At 37.4% G+C, this 24,016-nt stretch overlaps 1 protein-coding gene across 1 annotated transcript in view; it reads left to right on the forward strand.

The window, feature by feature from the left end:
• The window catches only part of LOC104083879 (disrupted in schizophrenia 1 protein-like), a gene marked incomplete at both ends in the record, with an annotated part of 87,833 nt that overhangs the window by 14,207 nt on the left and 49,610 nt on the right, over positions 1-24,016 (forward strand). The window contains 3 exons of the mRNA XM_009587537.1: positions 5,904-6,027; positions 6,522-6,624; positions 17,039-17,227. Coding sequence (XP_009585832.1) covers positions 5,904-6,027; positions 6,522-6,624; positions 17,039-17,227 — 416 coding nt within the window. The remainder of the gene's footprint in view (positions 1-5,903; positions 6,028-6,521; positions 6,625-17,038; positions 17,228-24,016) is intronic.

The following is a 24,016-nucleotide window of genomic DNA, read 5'->3' on the forward strand; positions in this document are numbered from 1 at the left end:
AGATGCTGAAAGTCACTGGGAGCTCCAGAGCCTGAGAAAAGAAGTGGCTAAATAGTTCATTCCCTCTGGCATGCCCAGAGGCAGGCAGGAAGCTGATAATGGCATCATTACACATGTAGTATTTTGTGTTTTGCCCATATATTGCTGTAGAAAAGGGAGAAATTGGAGACTGCTATGTGGGAAATGTTGTTAAACCACTTTTACATAGCTAGCCAGCTGTATTTGTGTTTGTTGCCTTACACAGGCATTGACTTCCACTGTCACGAGCTATTTCTGAGGGGACTGCCTCATCTGGAGCTGGAGGGGCCCCCGTGTGCTGTGGTGGTAATGAGGTGACTGGCCTTGCTGGGCTTGAAAAGGTGTGTGGATTGAAAAGGTGTGTGCTCCATGAAGCAGGGCATTAGGGAAAGTAATGCAAATAGCTGTCTCATTAGTGCGATTAAATGATACGCTGGACAGCTGAATTCTGCCTCTGAGGCTGTCTCACTCCTGTGTGCAGCTGGGCGAGACAGTCCAGCCAGCCTTTCTGTAGGTGCTCAGTAACTGAGTGCAAGTCCAACTTTGTGTGCTTTGGGGTTCAGACTTACTGAGTCCTGTTTCAAGAGTCAGCATTTATGTAAGTGCTGTGCGTGGAAAATACGAAGGAGCAAGTTCTCAAAGGAAAACTGAAATGCGTAGAGGTAGGCAGCAGGGACTGTGTGCATGTCAAAATGGGCGCTCAGTCTTAATGGGCTTTCTGAATAACAGTTACTTGTGTTTCTTCCACCTGTAAAATGAATACAGTGCTGCCTTATCTTGTGAGAGTATCATTGAAATAAATCCAGTGATGTTTCTGAAATGTTTGGATACTTCAGTGCCAAACACTAAAGAAAAGCTCCGAAATAAATTAATAGTTCTATATTTTGGAAGAATATCACCGGTAGGTCGTGAAAAAAGTACAGTTTTTGTAACGCAGCTGAAAGGAAGAATTGAAATGCTGCTAGTGGGGAGTGCTGACTGTCATATACACTGAATTGAGGTGTCTGACAGAAGAGAAAATAGCGAGTGATAAAGTAATTGAACATTGTATAAAAGTGTACGCCTGCTAAGTAGGAGGGAGGGAAGTAATGAAGTTGCAAAAATAACCTCTATACTAACTTCTAATGTTTGATTTGACTTGGATTTTTGAACTCTATGTTAAAAATATAACTTATGAATTTATTTACAAGCACCAAAGGCACAGGTTTATGTTATGTTCAGTAATATCAAAGTAGTAAACCTACCTGTTTTTAGATGTGGAAAAAGACCTGGAATTTGTTCATATAAGCATGGACGATGCCTCAATTTCAGCCCACTGTTGAATCAATTTGGTACAAATATTTTGTAGGTTTTTATTAAACTAAACAAACTGAGTAGTGATATTTCATATAAAATTACCGTGAGAACAAGTGACTGCAGTTGAACTTTTCCTGGCAGAGTTGGAAACTGGGTTATAAGAGGATAGTTAACTGCAAACTCTTTGAGACAGAAATGCCTTTGTGTTAGGTGTTTGGTGGTAGTCTAGCAAAGCACCAGTCCTGGACGCTGCTGGGAACTTCTAAGATATTATGGTTACACAAATAATCATAATTGTATTTCAGATGGTAAGTAAAATGGGTAGAAACTCATTATTTAAGAACTGTAAAGCTAGTGTACGAACCGTTTTGCAAACAAACAGGATTAAGTGGGTAGAAATTGGGTGGAAAAAATGTTGGTTAGTCGCTAGCAACACTGAAACCAAATATACAGATTTTATCTTGGTCTTGGCTCTTTCATGTTAGTATGAGTCATCTTAAAGCCTATGTGCTTCCGTATGAAAATGTGTCTTGTGTAGCAGACCGTGATAAGCAGAGGTGGTCAACTTGATTTTATTTTATTTTAATCCCTTCTAGCCTTCAGGAAAAAGAACAATCGTTCAGCACGTCTATTAAAGAAACTACTGCCAAAGTAAGTACTCGTCAGTTTTCAGTTCTTCAGAATATTTAGGGAAACAGATAATAGCTTGTATCGTAATAAATTGTCTGTGTTTTAGAAAGTTAGTTTCGTGGTGTTTCTTCTAAACAGATTTTACATGTAAATATTTTTAAACACACACTCCAAAAAAAGCCCCCAACTTATATTTGGACAGGCTACAGAGATAATGCTTAAGGAAGCAGATGGAGTAATCTATTGTTTCTTGGCTTATGTTTACTAGTGATCATCTTCTTGCTGGTCTCCATTTAGGAACAGACTCCTTAGCTTCATGAAATGAAAGTGAACTCTGGTCACAGCTGAATGTGTTCACTGTTAATACAGAGCCTCTTACTTTCCTAGCTGACTGGTTTCGTTGGTGTGAAGGAAGAGCATAAATGAAGTATCTCTTTTCCCCACCCTTTCACTAATAATAAACTAGCAATCTGATTCTCATCCCCCTTTAAAAATACGAAGAAAAGTGATGTGGCGCACTTAGCATACCTTTTGTTTCTAACCAGAGATGTTAATGTTTCTTTTAATTTTCTTATTTCTCATGGCCTCCTTCCAAGAAAGAGAATAGTAAAGTTTTCTTTTTATTTCAGAATGGTTCAGTGAGCCATAGAGCATCTTTGCTCCAGGAGTGCTCTAGGAAAAAAGGTCCATTTATTGTAGCTAATTCATATAGGTCTATATGGAACAGGGAGAGGAAAATATTTCTGGGTTTTCATCAGTAATGAATTTATGCTCTGAAATAAGTTTATTTTTCATGTTTTTTCTCTAATACCACTCACCAAAATTGTGAAAATTTTGTCCTTTGTAATCTGTTCTTCCTAGTCATCTTGACCAACGCTTTTAGCATGCATTGTTAAAAAGACCATTTAAAGATTGCATCTGAATACCCCTTCCTCCTTCTCTCCGATTTTACTTTGAGCTCATTCTCCTCTATTCCTTGCTCATGCACACATCTTGGGAAAAATTAGTATAGATCATTACAACATGATGCTCCCCCCTGTATTTTTTAAATGACTATGAATAAAGTATCGAGGAAAAGATTGTAATTGACCTACAGCTCATCTACTGAAATGAATGAGATGTTCGGAACCTCAGAGTGATGTGTTGTTTCAAGCTATCTGCAAGCCAAAATACACATTACAGATTTTTGCCTTCTCCCCTGAAAATGTGTGCTTCTTGAAGTTTTATTTTATAACTGTAGTATCTAGAGACTTTTGCAATAAGAGCTGACAATTGAGAAGTCTGCGAGTCTGAGGTAGAAGTCCACAGCCTGTTTGTTTCTTTAAAAATTCAATAGATAAAATATTATTTTAATTTCATTCCATTCATATGTGATGGCTTTTATTTATTAGAGAAGATAAATAGGAAGCACGTAATGAGACTCCTCGAAATCATTTATTATTTTATTTATTTTATTTTATTATTTTATTTATTCAGATTGACTCATCCCATTATTTTCTTCTCAAACTGAATAGAGCTGGTCTTTTAAACCTTTTCATTGTATGGGGAAAACACTAGTTTGTGAAAGGTCTTTTCTTCCCCCCTGTGCCGCTAGTATTTATATGGCCTTTTCTGCCTCATGTGTTGTTTTCAGCTGAGGCTGCAAAAGCTAAGATTAGCCCATTAACAAAGGGAACAATCTCCCTTACCCACCACCTTCCTTCAGAAATTAATATCTGCTTTTGCTAATGGCAAGATTGTGCTGCATGGGAGATCCAGGTGGACTGTCCTTGTCTTCAGGCAGTGTAAAGAGAATTTCTCTATCTTTTCCAAGGTGCTATTGTAAAGAAATGTGAAGGTTGCTCAAAACTTATTTTTTTCTTGAGATGGTTGGAGGAAGAGTAAATTTCAGTGCTTTAGTCAGTGTCCTTGTCCCTGTTTCTGCTGCTTTGAATTAACATCATACGCTGGCAAGATGGAAGAGGATGACAATGGGCAAATTTGCTTTTGATATTTTGCTGCTTTTCATCTTGATTCCACATATCTTTACTAACCAGCATCCTACTGATTTCAGATAGACTGCTTTTTTGAGTAATGTTTATGTGTCTGAATGCAAATTTGTAAGGTATATTCCTAAACAAGAGCCGTTTTTTTGAAAGTCTGCTTTAAAAAACCCCCACAAACCACCGATGAGGATTTTTAAATAGATACAGTAATATTTGGCTGTAAAGAACGTCCCTGAAACTGAAAGTGAGTTTTTTTAGGCTTGGAGCTCCAAGCCCAGTCCATGGGCTGCAGCAGAGCTGGTCACTGAGAACAGGAGGGCCTGTGCTGGGGCACAGGCACAGGCATGTGCATCAGACTGGTTAGGGGAGGATGGTGCGTTCCCCAGCAGCAAAGGAGGACGCTGGCTTTGTGAATGTTCATCATCTTTGTTAGCTAAGAAATAACCTTTCCTCAGTGGCTGAATAAGCTACTGTAATGAATAACGGTAGCTGTTATTAAGATAAAATAATTAGAAAAAATGAAAAGAATTGGAGCTTGTAGAGTAGAACTGCTGTAACGTAGAAGCAGTGCTATTAGTTTAAAGGATGTTACATTATTTCGCCTCTCCTAGCTGCTCATTTAGTTTTGTCGAACTATGCTATATGATAGCTCTGAAGATTAATGTTGTTCATTTATCTACAGAATACACATGACGTAGATACAAGCAGAGGCTTGGTAACGTACTTATCTCGTGTTCCAGAAGAAACATTTCTGTGAGCTAGAGGAACTTCCTTTCAGCCTCTGGTCCCTGCATTTGGTCCATTAATAAAGAGTGCCAGCGAGCTTTGTTCTGACACTAGTGCTTACAAAGTGGACAGTGTTCACTAGAAACTGATTAAACCTCCTAGCTTATTTTGCATAATTGCCAAACAGCTGTCTACTGGTAATGACTTTAAGTTACTACCAGCATGGGATATATTCATGCAATATTCCTGGAGCTGAAAGATTCCCCATCTAATTGCAATTCACTGAGCCATTCAGTACCCCTAAAGAGAGAGTGCTGCTTAGAAAGAAGTCATTAAAAACTTTCAGATTTATTTTGGAGATGTGAGACAGAAATGGCCTTTGGGTTCTTTGGGCACTTGTATTCACCTCTGACAAGTTTGGGTTTTTTAAAACATTTTAAGTGAATTAGTAGGCAAGTCACTTAGAAGGGGGTACTGAAACAAAGTGAAATATCTGGGAATTGAAAAATTATAATAGGTGCAGAAGTAATGAGATGTATGTGTTTTTAAATTAATAAGAAGACTCTGAAGTCTTTAGATAGTAACAGTTACTGCTTGGAGAATAGTTCTGTTGACTCAAGAAAAAAAAATGACCCATTTATGGTTAACAGATGCTCTCAGCTAAAGCAAAATCCATTTGAAAGGATTTACAGTTAGTGTCATATCTGAATTATTATACTTTAATTGTAAAAACAGAGAAGCCATTAGAGCTGTAAGGCCCTTGCTCCTAAAAAGTGAGGCAATAGCTGTGCTTCTGTTAATAAGCATGGTATATACACTTGTTTTTGAGGGGGGAAAAAGAAGTCAAGGAGGGCAGGGAAACTTTCCTCTGGAGATTTCGTTTCCCATCTCATCTCTTCACAACTGGCCTGTGCCTCTCTTGGCTATTGCTTTACCCTTGGTTCCAATGAATGCAATGTTTTCTCAAGTGTCAGCTACAATTTTAAGCAGATGTTTGATGTCTGCCTTCAGAACAAGAGATTTGCCTTAGCTTGATGAGGGATTTTTCTGTTTGTTCATTTTGCTTTCCTTCACAAATGATGCAATATGGAGTAAGAATCAACTTTTTTGAATATGTGGGAGTTGTATGAATTGCGTATGCTGTATAAGGTCCTTCTGAGGTGGTAATGTACATTTAAATGTAAAGTACAGAAACAGTTGAACTTCCTTTCTTTTTTCTTCTGTCTCTCTCCATGTTTTTAATACCAGTCCTGATTCATTGCTGAAGGAACTTCCAGTTAAAAAGATACGAAAGAGAGAGAGGAAAAGTCAGAAACCTGAACCCCAGTCAGCTGTGTCTCCTGATTGTGAAACAGAGTACAGTATTGAGATGGTATAGCCTTATTTAATGCCTGTGCAGAGAATTAACTATGGCTGCTTTGCCTTTTTTCAGTTAAGATGTGCAGCATGGTATATTTTGTGTAAAGATCGCTATACATTCTATGTTATGACATCTTAAACTCCAAACGTTGGCTTATTTATGCTCCACTCCAAGCATCACTGTTAATGCTGAAATTGTACAGAATTCGTAAGATGGCCTTTCTTCTATGTGCAGCCTCAGTATCTAGTAGTGAAACGTGTCCTCTCTCATGCAGGTAGCTAATGCTAATACCATTCCCTATTTTTATAATAGAATGTGCGGCAAAGCCTGGAAATTTTGATTCATGTTGGGTATTTCTGTAAAGACATCACTTTTCTTCAGCTTCTTCACCTTGCTGTAGGATGTTATGTCGTGTCTGTAAACCAAGAACGTTTGAAGCCCCATTTAAATTGCTTTATACTTTTACATGAATGAATTATATATCATGGCTGTCTGCTTCAATCTAGGTTTGTACGAGTCAGAAGCTCTGCAGTACTTTGAGGAGGAAAGTGAGTGATATTGAGACTCAACTACCAGCTCTACTTGAAGCAAAAATGCTGGCTGTTTCAGGTAGGTTTTAGTGACGAGAAGGACTAACATTGATGATTGGTGTGTTAGAGCAGTAGTTGACCTTTTCATAGCTGAGGCTTCTTAGGAAAAGTCGTTGATGTGCACTTGTCTAGATCCTTTCAAGTCATGGCAAGTCCAGCAGAACTAGTGCGTGAAGGTACTTCAGGCCCCTCTCCACGGTTAGGAATTACTGGCGAAGCGGATGCTGTGTGGTAGACAGTAAACATGCAAAAACCACGATATTTTTCCATAGGTGAAATTGATAAATAACTATCAATAGCTGTTCCTGGACCTTACAAGTTATATGCCTAGAGCTCTCTAGCTAAGAGCATAAATTTACAGTAAAGGTATAATAATTACAAGTGTGGCTTTAAATGACACTTTAAAATGGAATACAATAATTGGCAGCTTCTGCTGTTCAGATCATTAAACAACTAACGTTGGCAGCAAAAGAGCAATTTGGTCCTTGGAGCACTCATGCATGTTATTTACAACCAGTAAAACATTGAAATGTGATTACAGAGTCTGATACATAACAGCTTTACATGCTGCTTACTTGGGATTACCGCACTGTTCACTAAGGAAAAAAGGCAAAGCACAGTTCTGTCTCTTAAGTTTGAAGAGGTGGGTTTTCTAATTTAGCAAATTGTTTGCCGATGTGTAAGCAGGTGTCTCTTTGCTAGACACCTGCCTCAGAGAGGAAGCTGAATAGGAGGGAATGTAGACTTGGCTACAAGGAATTTTCCAGTGTTACACCAAGTAAAGAAAGGCTAAAGGGTTTTTAATACATGTTAAGGCAACATGTTGTAGCTATTGTTGGTGATTTACCTTCTCAATTAGATATAAGAATCTAGTACGGGCACACACAAATTGTTTTAAAATGAAACCTTGTGCAGTGTCACATGGTTTGTTTGCCAGAAGTGGATAGCGTCAGGCTTGAGCAAAATCCTAAAGGAAATTAAGGACCATATCTTGTATTGGTGCTGAGCATGCTCGATTTCCTTGCTTCTCGTAATACCTTTTCGAAATGGAAACCCTCTCTATTTCTCTGTGTCCACCTGCAAGAGGCAAGTTGAGCAATCGCCCTTCTCTGCCCGTGGGCTGTTTGAATGTAGGTAATTTTCTCGCTTTCAGAAACGGGGTCAAAGTTTTCCCCAGTCATTTTATGACTTTCTTGAGAACAAAATAGCCCATAAACTGGACATGCAACTGCTTCATGCTGCCAGCAGGAAGCAGTTGGCCAGAAAAGATGTACCTCAGTCTGACACTTTGGGAGAGTAAATGACAACTTGAGGATGATTTCCAAAACATTCATAACAATATTTTATACTTGCTAGCTCTTAAAAGAGGTTGCTTGTTTCAGGAATGAATTCAAAAGACAATTTAATGCTGATGTTTCTATAAGCTGTTTTCACAGTACTGTGACTATGATTGCCTTTCTATGCTTTTTAAGAAGTATCTGTGCTGTTTCTTAATACTGATAAGAAGCACTGTTTCTTTTTTTTTATTCTTACTCTGAAAAACTCTTAGTTCAGGGCATTTTAACAACTGTGAATGGTACAATCCTAAGTTGTTACTAAGGCAAAATTCTGGAGGGAACTCGTTGAAAATCAAGGACGAAAGGTAATTTGGTGACAGTGAATACTGTAATTTCTTTACCTCATTGTAAGATATGGATACATTTAGTTGATGTGATGGCACTTGTTTATGTTAAATGCAGAGTAGTATGCAGAGAGTATGGGGGAAATACAGGAATAAAAAAAATAGTTTTCTGAAGGCCTGAAAGTGGGAAAAAAAAAAAAAAATTCTTGAAAAAATGGAAATATTTTGGTCTTAGAGCCTGAAGTGATAAAATCAGAAAAGCCACGATGCAGAATGAATAGCAGCTAGCAGAGATGCATGTCAGGAAGAAGAGATTTGGTAAATGCAGAAGAGGAAAGAGGAAGGAAGAGATAAAAATAGCATGCTTTTTTTTTTTTTTAGTAAGGCGAAAACACGTGAGCAGTGGGTAATATAGAGAAGGCTGAATTATTCAGTTTCTGTGTATTCCTGAGTTAGGCATAAATGAGTGACACCTCTTAAATAAGGCATAGTTAAGAAGTAGGTCTTAACCCTTTAAATACTTGTTAAGATTTAAGCAAGATACTGTATGTACATATCCCGTGAACTGTCAGGCAGCTGACAGAATGTTAATGAACAGCCTGGATATATTAAATTGTTAGAAGGTGGGAGAATCTTCAGTTGGGTAATATGCAATTATTTAAGGACAGCCTTGGAATAGCATGAAATTCAGAGGGAATTATAGCGTACATATAAATATGCAGTAATAATAAAGTTTGGTGGTCATAGTTAGAGGTTTTCATTTAGTCTGGAAGCATCAGGCAGGGATAAATGTCTGTTATTTCTGCTTTTTTACCATAGCAGTTAGATTATTCACTCAAACAATTTCCTCAATCAACAGTACTAACGGATACTGAGAAGAACTGGTTTTTTCTAAACAGATGTTGCATCATTTTTGTTTAACGTAGCATTTTCCTTGAGGAAGGAACATAGAGTTAAGTGATTTTGGAACAGTGTCAAAGCAAAAAGGTAACTGAATGCAGTTGCACACATCTGGATTCGTGTATCCCAGAAGTTAAGTTAGATGAGCTTAAGAATATAGTTATTAAGTGATACATTAGTTTTCAGAGCTTACATGTGATGACTTAATGGTGTGATGACTTGGAAAGCATGATATATGCCTCAGCCTTTAATGGCTACCTTGATAGCTTCAGACAACATTCATCTTCTATGTGAACTGTACTTTCTATTCCAAACACATTGATTTACAGTATCGGTGTATTTGCACCAGAAAACGTAAGACTATAGCCGATCTTGTTTTGAGAGGAAAATACCAAAATAGTGCAATGTAAGCGTAACAATTCTATACAATACAATACTATTCAATACAATACCTTGGATTTTAAGACTGTATAATAAACGATACTGTAAGGACATAAGAGTTGATGCTACATATGTAAACGTCTCTCCTCCCTATTATTTTGTCCTTGGAAGAAGTGTAAAATTAAATTTGGAGGAGAAAGACAGACATTTGTGAATCTTTGGATTATTGAAGGCTGTAGAGTAGATACAGTAGATTAATTAAATCCCAGTGAGATTTCATGTGGGGGAAAAAAAAAGCCCATACTTAAATGTTCAAGAGGTATTTCTATGAACAGTTACAATTCAGATCCTTTGTATCAACAACTCCCTTACTTCTGATTGGCATTTGCCAGTTGTGATAAATAACTTGCAGTTAATATTCTTGAGATGCTAGTCCAGAATTTTCTCCCAAACATAATTAGTAGAATCTTATTATATTGTTCACAGTTTTTAAGTCAGTAGCTTTAGCTAATTATAGCTAACAAGTACTCCTGATTGCATGAGATGTTACTGTTGACATACACATTTGTAAATACTTATTGATGAAATCTTATGGTTTAGCATCTACTAGTTTTTTTCTTTTATTAAAACAAAACACCTTAATGGCAGTGCTTAGAAACCTGCATGTGATTATTATATGAGTTGCTTCTTACAGTAGCTCTTAACATGCTTATAAAAATTTTGTCATCAGTTATGGGAAGAACATGGCAATACATGATACTCTGTTCTTTCTGTTAGCATCGTGTGTCTATTTAGCATGAAATTTTTTTGGGGAATAAATTGCAGGTGAAATAATCCTAAGCCATTAAGAAAATTCAAATAGGACAATATGTAAGCAAGTGTGAATGTAACTGTAGAAATATTATTAAAATTTATTTTCCTACTTTGGGCTGTTTTGCAGGAGAGCAAATCATATGTGAGAAATTATATGTTTCTCATTTTTCCTTAGTGAGAAAATAATTTGGGAATAGGAGGGAGCATGTAAACTAAAATGAATTTTTAGTCATCATTTTGTCTGTTTCCTATATATATATTGTTTCCAATATATTGTTTGATATATTTTATAATGACTTCATAGCCTCTATGTGAATTTTTTTCCTCTTAAGAATGCATAATAGCATGGGACTAGATAGCCAGAAAGTGGCTAGCAGGGAGCTAAGCAGACGAGAATGAAATACTGAATTCATTGTGTAGTTATCTGAGATGCATGTCATTAACTTTCCTTATGTCTTTGCAAATACAAATTAGATCCAAACGCAGAAGTTAGAACCAGATGACTTGTAAGTAGGTAAAAAAAAAAAAAAAAAAATTCTGATCTTAAAACTGTCTATACCAGTAAGAGATCGTGTGTCATCATCCTGTAATTAGCACTATCTCCATTTCATTAAATACCTGCAAGTGGGAGCTGCTTGGAAATACTGTTGTGGGATGATTTCCAGCAGTACAACAAAAAGGGTTTTTTCCTTATGTCAATGTAGAAGTATAGTTTATAAATAGCATGACATAAATACTAGATACCGTATTTTCACAAAACTGTTGCCTCTTTGCCTGCTCTTCGATGCCCATTTAGGGCAAGTTCTGCATGGCTCAGAAAGCAACTGTAACAAAAAAGCCCCCAGCCTTCCAGCTTTGGTGCTAAGCATTCCTGTTGGGAATGAATATGTTAGAGAGGGGACAGAGCAGTCAGGCTGGAAGATGCCAGTGCAGGATAAAGGACATTTTCAGGCATACATCTGTGTGTTTTGGTAACGTGGGTGTCTTGTTTTCATGCTTGTACTGTATTCTGTCATTTCATGCAGAAATATATATGGACATAAAGTTCTCGACATGATGTTGAGGTCTTCCCCAGACATGCTACATACAGCTCTTAATTTGGCTTTCATTGGAAGGCAATGGTGCTCCTGGTTTGTTTTTTTGTTTGTTTTTTTGTTTTTTTTTAATCTTTCCTGTTTCTGAGACCTGTTGTTTGGTAACAGTTGGAGAACTCGGCTAGCCTTAGAGGCATAAATACCAATGCCTCTTTGTGCTTTCTCATGAAAGCTAAGTTTTTTGATGAATTGGAGTCTGATAGAGGTCTGTGTCTTGTCAGATGACATAGCTGGTTCCCTACTTTCAGATTCTTGCTTCCAGCAGTGGTCTGGGTTGATGGCTCAGAGGCATATTGAGGTTAATTCTTCTTCATGCCTGTATCACGATGTCTGACTCCAGCATACAATGCTGTGTATTGGCATGTCTTCCCACAACAGTCACTTTATGAAGTAAAATTTACTACTGTGTATTGGTGCAAGTGATGTACTTTTCGGCAAGCCTATTAACTCATTTAAAAACTAATGCCAATGAGTCCCCCAAATCAACTCTGAAACAGTCACGCAGACCTCAGACAGCTATGCTATTTGTCTTTTTATCTCATTTTCAAATGAGACTGCTGGATGTTACTGGCTTTCAGCGAACTTCAAGAATAATTTGTTTTAGCTCTGTGGCAACTGATTCAGTCTGGGTACAAGAGGCTTTCTGTGGCAGAGAATTCCTCCTCCAAATATTTGTCTGTGGCGTCTCTCGCCTGCTTCTAGATGGATTTTCTTACTTTACCTTTCAGGATCACATCAATCATTCAGTTGCATTATGCTTCATAAAAGTGTTGGCACATGTTATTGCTTAAAAACAATAATTGTGATTCAAATATGCTGGAATTCTCTCTAAAATGTTTCAGGAGATGGGAGACTGTCCCTCATTTGCTATTTGTTTTTTCAGAGATGCAAACACACTGGCAGTGCTTCCCAAATCCTACATTTCTGCCATGTTTTTAGCTTTTTCTCTTTTCTTTGTGAGCAGCTGAGTGATATTTATTTTCTTCAATTTCTTTTCTGGTGTTGGAATCAGTTTGTATTCTCATTAATCACAGGGTGGAGGATTTTCAGCTTTGAATTCCAGCGCCATTGATAAATACCATGGTGGCAAATGCCCTAAGCTAAAATGTAAATTTTCACTTTCTTATGTATTATTAAAGGTAGCGTTAGTCTATGAAGAACTAGCTTATAGATAATGATAAATAATGACCAGTCTGTTCTTTCCTCCATTCAAGCCAATGTCCAGTATGTATGCTTTACTGTTATGCAAAAATTGCTCCTTTGCTTGTACTACAATGAACATAGTTTCAGTAGGGATGGGACGTACCTCTCTGCTTCAAGTATGTATAATGGAAACTATGAGCGTATGTAATTTCTGGCATAAATATGAGAAAAAGTGGGAGTAAAAAAGTTGCGGGCCATTAACTTTGTATTTTGAAGGGGAAATATTTAACAAAGCTTAAATAATAACACATTTGTTAGTTTTTACAAAATGGGACAGATTCCAAACCATATTTTTAGTCAATTTGTTGCTGGCAAATGGTATCAAACTAATGATATGTTAGTTTGGGGCTACTAAATGGGCAACAATCTGCCCAATATAGTAAAATCTGACAATGAGCTGTTATAATGGTCATGAATTTGTGGCATGTAACCATGTATAGAGAAAATATACTTGATAGGCAGAGCACTGTTTAGCAGTAGTATATAGCCATACAAGTAAAATTTTGGGAAGGGAGGAAAAAAAGGTAAATATACTATTTATGTTTACAGTGAGCAAAAGCAATTATATAACTACTTTGTGCCTGGGGATAATTTTTTTCTTTCATTTTTTCAGTGTGGGTTGTTTTGCTTGATTTGGCTGGTATTTTTGGCCTTCACATCAAGCCATTGGAGCTTACCTGATGTCACTTCCTGTAGAGAGCGGGGGATGAAGGATATGTGTGAGGAGAGAGCCCCAGAGGGCAAGATTAAGGAGGAAGTTTAAACTGGGTTTTTGTTGCTGTCTTTTGAGATAATGGTAAGGTTCAGCCCCTCAAAGTGAAGTGTACATACTCAGCTCCTTATGACAGTGTACTGCAAGCATGTTATGAAAGCTGTTCAGAGCACTGGATGCTTCGAATTAGCTGGAAAGTGAAAATAGGACTTTTCAGTGTTGTACTTGTAGAAGTATAATCAGTTTCGCAAAGTTCATGTGAATGATTTCAGATTTTATTATAATCCCAAGTTTACTTCACATGGTCATTCCTCCCCTACCCCTCCCTGCCATTTTATCCAAGCACTGTTGATTCCATGTATTTATTCAAGTTGAAATGGAATAGATTTAAGATTCTGATAGAACAATAGACTTTCTAGCCTAGACATTTATAAACAGTTTTCTGAACTTGTGGGTTTCCCCATTTGGTGTACCAGTTTGTGCCCAGTGTGTTTATATGAACGTGTATGCAGTGGCTAAAATTGCACATCGCTAGTAAGTGTCACTGCGAGACAGGGGGAAGGATGGGAAAAGTGGCATTTCACCCTTCAGTCCCCTTCATAGAATCCGTGTCTCATGTCTTGGTTTAGACCAGAAGCTCAGCTTTGGTCTTGGACTATTAATTCCTTAGTTTAGTTGTCTCTGTACAGATTTTCTGAGTGAGCAGTCCTATTCAGTGATTTTTGAGTTTCCTGGGAAGAGTTAGGAGTGACTTTATTGATCTAATGTCACCCAACTAGAACTCTCCCAGCAGTAAGACTATATAAAACATAGCTCTGAGTGGTTGACAAAGTAACAGTTATTGTGTTCACTTAGGCAAAATAATTGTTTTATCATCAAAAAGAGGAATTTTAACATTTTCAGGATATTAGCAGAATAAAATATTTTGATACATGTCTTCAGTGTGTTTCTGCAGCATCCAATGTGACTTTGTCTCTTAACAAATAAAAAACCCTGGGAGGGCATGTTTTTTAATGCTGGCAGCTAGAGATTGTATATTAATTTTTAAATCAACCTTCTTACGGCATTTAGAAAGCAGTTATTTTGGTTGTTCTGATTGAGGTCACCGGTGGCACTTGTGGTGCATGAGTTTGTATACGCTCTTCTGAATTTTCACTGCAGACTTCTAGACATTTCTGCTGTCAGGGGGAGCTGCATCAGGCAGTTTTGGCTTTTGGGTATGTTTATCTGATGCCATGTCCTCATAGTCTCAGTTTTGATATAAACTTCCCTTCTGGGAGTTAAAATCCATTCAATATGTATTAAACTTTCATAGGTAATATCATACTTTTTTCCTTGCTGTCTTCTGAAATGTAAGAGCAGGCTCCAGATTCTAATGAAGAATCTCTTGCCTTCATGTTTTATTAAGGCTCCTGTGCGTTGATACTTGGGATGAGTTCAGGTGAAGCAAAGGTGCACTGTTTAATTATAAGTCTTGTTGCCTTAGAAGCGTCTCAATATCTGCCATTTTTCCAGTGATTTTGTCTTGCTTATCTTACTGCTGTGTTTTGCCCATTTGGAAACGTGACAGATTAAGATAATAAAATTTGTGCTGTTGTTTCCCAATAAATGCACTGGTAAGCTATAAGATCCTACTATTTGTAAAGCATATTTATAGTTATTTAATCGTCTAATTCTTTGTAAGATAGAACTGGCAAACAGGGTTTTAGCTGAGAATTAGAAATAGGGGAGTTTTGAACTTAAAAAGAAACAAAAAAGGGTCAGCTTTAAGCAAGAAAAAGGGGTTGACTGGAACTGCCATGGCCTTAGGACTAAATTAAAAACAAACAAACAAACCAAACAAAAAAAAAAACCCAAACAAGGCTACCATACTTAGAAATGTTCAGTCTTTAAACCTGATTTATTTGATACAGTCTTTTCCAAAATTTTGGAAAGTGCAGTCTCCCTTTGGCACACCTGTCCTCATACGGCCACTCGAGTTTGCAACAGCATCTTTCCTCCAGGAGGATGGTTGTAATTATTTGCTGGAAGTGCTTCCGTTCACTCTTAGGCTCTGGAGGAATGGATCTGCTCTCAGCAGCTGGTGGTGGTTTGCCATCTTCCGACCAGTGTAAATACTTGCGTCCCATTCTTGCTCCCCTGAAAGAACTGAACAGCAGCCAAACCATTCCTGTTTAAGTCTTTGTGACTAACACTTTTGAGACGCAAGGTGAAAAGGATGTAATGCCACACTTTAGGATACTCTGATGTGGATTTGATGTTTTGGATTATGTCTTAATTTTCTAAAATAAACTTTTTAATTGATCTGTTGTGTATAAACAACAGTTTATTATGTTACTGAAAAAAAAGCCAAAGGACACCTTTATATCTGAATAATGCTGGTGGTATTATAAAGTTATTTCAGGAGTCTAAAGTCATTGCACATACTTCAGAAGCTGATGAGACATCTTATGTGTGACTGAATGCGCTTTACAATAATATTTGATTCAAGGCTAAATTTTCTAAGTACCTTTACTAACTAGATGCCTTTATTTACCAGATCATACCACCAAATTTTTGCTAAGTTAGGATGATGCTAGAGTTTAGATCTTGTGCTAGAGATCTTTCGTCTTGTGTTGGGCAAGTCTACATGGATATTATTTTTGTCAAGTATTCTTTAGATTACAGTGGGGTTTTTGTAGGTTTTTGTGTTTTTTTTCTACACCCCCCACCCCCCCCGCCAACTAGCTGAATCATTGAAAAGACACAGGTATAGCTGTATAAATGTAACATTGTAATAGTTACTCTACTGCTATTTAAAAATCATTTATTAGCTGAGCATCTCACTGTCATTGTGCATTTATACTTAAGACTTCTCTGTGAAGTAAGGAAACGTTCCTCTCCAGATTCTTATAAAAATGGTTTTCAGAAAGGTTGAGTGGGCAGATGTTACTGGACTACACTGTAAACTGGTTGGGAATTGAACTTTTGACTCTGGATCCCTGTCCAAAGGAGCCAAACACTTTTAAAAATTTCAGAGCAGTGTGAGCTGGTGATACTGAAGTGTTCTACCTGTCTCTGAGGTTTCATGCTTCAGGGAGAGCCAGAAGTGGAGAGTTTTGACATTTAAGTATGATCTCTCAGAAGAACATCTCCTGATGGTCTGTGCACAGGGTGCATGCCATTTAAGAAATGCGACATGTCATTTATAAACAACCTTCTGGTGCTTGTTATGAACAACGGCATAGTGCTTTGTTCAAGAAGGAAATACTTCAGTGTCTAGTAGATTGATAGCATCTATTTCAAAAGTACTGTGAGTTGGGGTGTCCTCCGAAACAAGAAGATGGTCTGACAGATCACACCACAATGATCAGTGAATTACAGTATGACATATTCTGAAGTGTGGACCTTAGGAAAAGGTTTTCTCCAAAAATGCAAATTGTATCAATAATAATCATAAAAAAGACTATTTCTGTGTGTATAAGATCAAATGTGCTACAATTATGATTCTTTTTGTAATATGTTAATGAAATGGATGCTTGCAAAGCAGTTTCATGTTTTGTTTTGTTTTGGTTTGGTTTTTTTTTTCCTCCAGAATTTGTCGTTCAGTTGCTGTTGGGAAGTATAGTTGCTTAATTTCCCTTGTTTGCTGTGTAACCTTCTGATGTTGCAAGTGTCTGCTTCATTGTCTCTTTCCTCCCTCTTTCCCCTGCCCCTGTAAATCATGCAGGATGTAATTTTGGTACTGCAAAGGATCTGACGGAAGAAATAAGATCATTAACATCTGAGAAGGAGGGGCTGGAAGGACTTCTTAATGAATTGTTGGTTCTGAGTGCCAGAAATGTCCGAAAATTAGAGAGAATTAAAGATGATTACACCAGACTGAAACAAGAACTTGAACAAGGAGAGGCTACCTTTGGTAAGTAGTTCACAGGCTGTTACAGCTTTTGCTCAGTCATGAGCGCCTAGAAGTCTACTGGGTTTGATGAGCTATCCTGCATTTCACAAAACATACTGATTTTTCTGGGGAAAGTTTGGCCAGAACCTAGATAAGCAATATGCTGAATATGCTCTCAGCTGTTTCCACTGGAGGTGGGGGAGGCTGAAGGGGAGAAATGCCAGCAATATACAGCCTTTGGAGATCTGTCTTAGCCCAGTTGGCAAAAACTTTATTTTCTAAGCCCAATATTGCAATTTTGCTATAATACTGTGCGTTTATTCACATACAGAGAAATATCTTTTATGTGGAAGCAGTGGATGCAGTTGGCTGTGACAATAGAACCATATTTAGTATATATAACTAAATATTTAGTATATATATAACATATTTGGTGATGAGTCTGAACGTATGAGGTGCAAGCGATGCCTGGTTCTGAAGGCAAGAGTTCTCTTCATAAATTTATGCTTGTGGGGGGGTTAAACAGCTTGCCAAACACAGCTCACATGTAACTATAAGCAATGTGCTTGGGTTGTAGTGTCACGGTGGAATTGGGGAAGTTCTGTGCAGTTACTCGAAAAGCTACTGACAACAAAGTAGCAAAGTTATTCTTAAACTTGGCTTATCCTCTTGTCTGCTGTACTCTCCCTTGAAGTTAAGCAGATAAAGTGGCCTTGCTGCTTGATTAAATGAAAAGGCTGAATAACATTTAATTGACTACAAATGTACAGTTACTATAGTTACCTCTAAACAGCTAAGCATAAATCTGAGAGGTACTTTAAAGATTTTGGGGTTTGAAATGTCTTTCCTTTTTCAGGATCTTGTGAGCAGTAGGTCGGTTGAAAAGAGGAAAGTGACTCTGTTTGAAAAGTGTATGAAGTTTCTTCATAGGCAAGTGGATAAGCAGAGCTATCTTAGAAACATAAAGTTTTGTAGGCAACTGGATGCATCTAAGACAATGTTTTAAAAATGCGTAGAAGAATGTATATGTATACACACACACACACACACAATTAGATAAGAACTTGCTTTTTTAGAAACTAGATAAAAATTTAAAAAATGATTCCTCAAATTAGTGCATTGTGATCCAAACCCACAAATGCACATCAGGCAATGCTTCCTCATTGCTTGGATTTGCAAGTGAGTTGAAGGGGGTTCTGACCTTCTAATCTGTCCTTTTTGTTGCTCTTTTGTTTCTAGGACAATTAAACTTCCTATAATACACATGTACTTCTCATTTGTTTTTTGCTTCAGCAGGGTTTTAAAAACCTGTGCAAGACTCTTACTGAAGCAACAGAATTGGTAGCAGTTCATAGACTCTTTTTTTTCCTTTTGCATTTGTGTAGCTGTAATGAAGTGTCTTCTTGGTCTGACCTCTACTGTCCTACAATTTACGACAATAAATTGCAAAACACTGGGTGTTTACAATGTGGATTGTTCTTTTAGTTTATTGTGATTCTGTAGGCGTAAGGAGAAATTTATCCTTGTGTAAAATAGAACTCTATCAAGCACATACTAGTTAGAGATACACAAACTGAAATCTGAGATCTTCCCTTTTCCTCATCCCTGCCCCCCTTGCATGTGATCTACACATTTTCTCCTTTAACAAATGGAAACTCACTCAGGTTTGAGAACACTAGCATGAGTTTGATACCAACACATTTAACTGAATATAAGACTTCTGATACACTCTGGAAAATAATATACAGATTGTGTCTTGAAAATGGAATCCACTTTTACAAACCAGTTGTTATTTTGTATAATACTTTTACGTTTGGAGATTAAAGCATGAACAATTGGAATACGATTTTGTTACCATTTGTTTTTGCTGTTGTTTAAAAGAACTGATGATAATTGTGTTGGCTTTATCTGCACTGTGAAAGGTGCAATTTGAGCCGGGATAGCCAAGCTGACTTACTGCACGGCCTCAGGTTCTGTGGTTCATTTATGTTGGTAAAATCTGTGTTGCTGCTGAGAAGGGCGGTTTTGCCTTTTCCTTGTGTTCCTTCCCCATCCCGTATGCCAGCTCAATGCTGACCAGAAGCCTGATGTGAGCTGGGCATTAGCGTGCTGAAGAGACCCACCAGTGTATGGTGGGTCCCATCAGCACGAGGGACGCAGCAGGGGTGTGTGGCTTGTGACGGGGGGTGGGTGTTGGCCCACTGGTTTAGGTGACAGTGTGATTTTGGGAGAATGTAGTCAGGCAGGAAATCAGCTCCTAAAATGCTTCTGCTCCTCGAGCTAGTAACGCAGCATGGGCTCAGCTACTCTGTGCTGTGGGTAAAATTAGTGTGGGTGGTTGGTACCATTGCTTGGTGCAGCCCATTTTTGGTTAGTTTGACTTCTCCCTCTATAGCTACGAGCCAGGGAGAGAAATCCTTTCTCCATCTAACTCTACTAGCTGAGGATGTTACCGTCTTCTGGCTTTTGTTACTAGCTGTCCGCCCAGAATTCATTAGGGAGCCCTTCAGGACAAATTAGCCATGCTAATTTAAACACCAAAAATGATCAGGGCTAGGCTGGCTGATCTGTGTCCTGGCATGCAGTAGGGATGTACCTGTGATTCCTCCTTGCAGCAGAGTTGTGCTGTGCTTTGGCTCAGCTCTTTATGAAATAGGTGTCTGTCCATAAACTAAGCATAGGTTACTGAAAGTAACGCAGAGAAAGCAGTCCCTTGGTCTTCTCATCTTTGAAGGCTTATGCTAGTTTAAGTTAGTGGGTCTAAATGTCTTTCACTGTAGAAAGGAAATGCTTCATTTTTCTTCAGGAAAGGTAATCAGATCGACTGGAGCTGTTGTCTCCTCTCATTCTTGCGTTCGTATTGTTTCCAGGGCATAATCTTCGACTTTCCCTGCATCAGGAGCCATCCCTCTTTTTTTTTTTTTTTTAATGTAGCACCTTAAAACTTTCTGCACAGGTATGCCTCTACACATGGCTATTTCTACATAATCTGGCACTTGAACTGTTATCTTTCGTGCCTGTAAACTTCTTGAAAACTTATTTTGAGATTTTTCTTGAACTGAAGATAATACTGCTTTGTCTGGAAAACATAAAAAAAAAAATTGAAATGCTAAAATATGTGTATGTTTGTCTTTCTCTTGTGTATAAATTGGTCACCTATTTTTTACTTCATTAATAATTGTTGATTTCTCACAGTAATGCAGATATAAGGAAGCAGACGTCAAGGGAAGAGACTTAATCACACAATAATCAGAGCTGGAATTTTAAATAGGACACATCATTAGCATGTTAATGAATTTTCTCACTTTGTGCCAGCTGCCCAAGTATAAAAGATATTGCAGATGTAGTGCAAAAATCAGGCTTGGCTTACTGTGCTGAGAGCTGTCAGTGCTCCCTATAAAGGAGATTTGACAAAAATCCTTTCATATTTTTAGAGATTCTCAAAAATATGTTTTTCCCATTGGATAATAGAAGCATCGACAAGTAACACTATGTATTAGCATTTTAGGATGAATAGTACTAATTTGCCCTTTAGACGGTAACTTTCTTCTGAGGGCATCAGAACATTTCTATAAAAGTCATCAACTGTTATTGCCATTTTCCAGATAGGAAAGCCAAAGACTCAGAGGTAATGTAATTTTACCTGAAATGGTGGTGAAACAGTTTCCCGATCGATGCTGTAGCATCAATCGTGATTGAATTAATCACTTGCAATAAACAGATTTGAAATCAAGTGATGCTCTGTGTGAGCTTTACATTCTTCTAGACTGCAGGTATTTCTGTAGCCTAAGACATAATCGTTCTGGGAAAATCGCTGAAGGTGCTTTACTGATGAGCAGACCTGCCTTATAAAGTCAGAAGGTTCCGTTATGGCAAGGAAGAGAACTGCTTTGCAGCCTGATACAACCAAACCCGTGTTCCAGACAAGTGAAGCTTAATTACTTGCCTGTCTGCCAAACTGCTGGATTGCGCTTATAAATCCTGGGTTGGGTTCATTGGCATTTGTCACCCAGGGCTGGAAATGAACCCTACCCTCTTGTCTCGGTTTCCTCATTACCGTACTGATGGGCAGGTTTTCCTGCCTCATTTGCTGAATTCCTTTTCTGGCTGCACTCAGCCATTTTCTGCCCCTATTACACTTTTGGGAAAGAATCTCCTGGTAAATAATGTATGTATGCACAAAACTAGGGGGGACTGTATTTTGCGATCTAATTGCTAGGCTGTGCTTGCCAAGTCATCTTAAGTAGAATTTCTATACCGAATTAATTTCTAGAGGAAATATAAAATAAAGGCTATCATGCACATCAAAATAGCTTTTTAACCCTTTTTTTAAAACTATTGTTTGGAGGCTGATAGTTCAGTCTCCACTGCTCAACTCTCATTGAGTTTTATTGTCTTAGAAATTGCTTGTGTAAGTCCTAAAGCTCTTGTCAGCCTGCTTGTAGAGTGAAGCTTTCTGGAATTGAACAGAAAAATTTATTAAATAATGAATTAAATGTAGCAGAGGCCTTACTTAGGAAGCTGGAATTTTCTTTCACACTCAGTTTTTCTTTCTCTTGTTCAATACACATACTCTGCACACTTGCACAGACTATCTCATAGCTTTTTGTCCTCTTAACAGAAGAGAAAACTATCCAAGTCCATTTTTTAAAATTTGCTTTTTTAAAAAAAGTATGTTTTGACTTCGCTACTTAAGAATAAAATACATTCAGGATGTGCTTCGAAGAATAACAAAAATTATCCTAGTCTTTTACAGTCATTGTTCAAAAAGTGCATATTTGGCCATTACAGAGGATGCAATTAATTAGTCTGAAGCTTAATATCATGTGGACAGCAGAAACCACTAGTGGTGCTCCTTAAAGTAATACTTGCTCTGCATACTGAAATATTTATGAAAAGCAGGTTCTGTGCTTCATACACAATTGTATAGGATGCGATGTATCAAACTGTTAATGACCATTTACTGCAAAGCATTTTTATTCTCTTTTAAATACACATTTTTGTTCTGATAGATTCAAAACTGAAAGTCTTATAATAGAAGCACATACAATGTGCTTCCCACTGGGAAACCTTTTTTTTTTTTTTTTTAGTTTAAATACTTGTTTTTAGTAATAGCTGTTATACAAAAGCTACTCTATTTCTCTTCCTAACTGATTTTTGAAGTGCTTTTTGAAAATGTCTAAAGATTTGTATGTATAAGGAAACTTTATGCTGCTTTTAATTATTTCAAAAAATATTAATGCAGTATCTGCCTATGACGTAACAAAAATGATGCCATGTTTTGCTTTACTGATTTTTTTGGGTGGTTGGTTTAATTTTTTTCCTCAGTGCTGTTTTTTTTGCACCAGGTAGGCTTTTCATATTGTTTCCACAGTTCATCCTGTGTCTGAGTGATCATCTGATTCTAAACTGAAAAGCTGAGCCTTTTGATTGCTTCTGTTTAAATAAATCATTAAAAGAGAACCACATAGCGTGTAACAGATGGGCTTCCATGAGGAAGAAACTGTTCTGAGTCTCATTGTGTGTCCATTTCTAATTTGTGCAAGGTCATTACATTCCCTATGTCATACTTACATGAAATGCTTGTTGTCATTCAAGGGAGTGGTGAAATGGAACGGCTTATTGCGTATGTCTATGGCCATCTCTATTTAAACAGTGATCTTGTCAGATTTAGCCAGCGTTCACTCTATTTAGCTTTTGCAGAAAGTATAAAACCCTCCGTGGTGCTGCAGGAATGGGACTGGCACCACAGCTGGTAGCATCCTTTATTCTGAGCTGACATTCAACTGATGCTCCAAAGTAGTGCTCTGCAGCCTTCTGTCAGACAGCATGTAAAAGCCAGGACAATGTAAGAAAAGAAGAGGAAAAAACAACAAAACCCCTCAAGAAACCCAATCTTGCAGAGCTCTTTTTGTGTTGTCATGGCCAAATACAACATGAGTAATTGCACTCTGCTCATCAGTATTCTCTCTGCTGTTTCATTTGAAAAATTGGTATTTCTGCATTTGCTTGGACTTGTACTGTTATGCATATTGCGTGCTTGTCTGCATTTCATGGATTGTGAGCATGATTTTCATTTTCTTGGGTCATTTTTAAAGCACTTGGGATCTTTCAGGTTAACTATACCCACATACATCTTTTGGTCTTATAATTCTGTAATGGTAGTCACTGCATTTCAAATTGTTATCATGCTTTGAGGATCAAATTCAGACTGATGGTTTTCATTCCATGTCATGCTTCCACAAAATCTATATAAAATAAGTAAAATCATTTTTTTAGTAACATCTCTGTTAAATAATATTTGATTGTAAGTAGTTGAGGTTTTTTTGTGTTATGGAATTGCCTTTTTTGATAAATACTATCTGCAGAATTTAGTAACCTACAAAGAGAAAGTTCTGTTAAGCAATTCCTATAACTAAAACGTGTAATACATGTTTATTTTAGACATCAATTTTTGTCAGGATTGAAAAGGTTGGAAACCAGTCTGTTTTAGCATAATTAAGTTTGCCATATGTCTTGAGTCACTTGTAATTGTGTTTCTTATAACGGTGATTATAAAGGTCATCTTGTCTGTTGTTGTTCATTTAAATATGTAAAATACTTTATGGTTTTCACTTGGAGAATAGAGGTTTAGTTTATATAAATGCAAGAGAGGTACTAAATTTAATCTGGCCATTCTGTATAATTAGATGCAAATATCAGTAATGCAGGCAATATGAAATATGTGTTCAGGCAACTTGAACTGACACAGCAGCTTGGTTCAAAGGCCAGCGATATCTATGGGGGTCTTTTGATCAGGCCATTTCTCTA

Source organism: Fulmarus glacialis, unplaced genomic scaffold (assembly GCF_000690835.1).
Source record: "Fulmarus glacialis isolate BGI_N327 unplaced genomic scaffold, ASM69083v1 scaffold31330, whole genome shotgun sequence".
NCBI lineage: Eukaryota > Metazoa > Chordata > Aves > Procellariiformes > Procellariidae > Fulmarus > Fulmarus glacialis.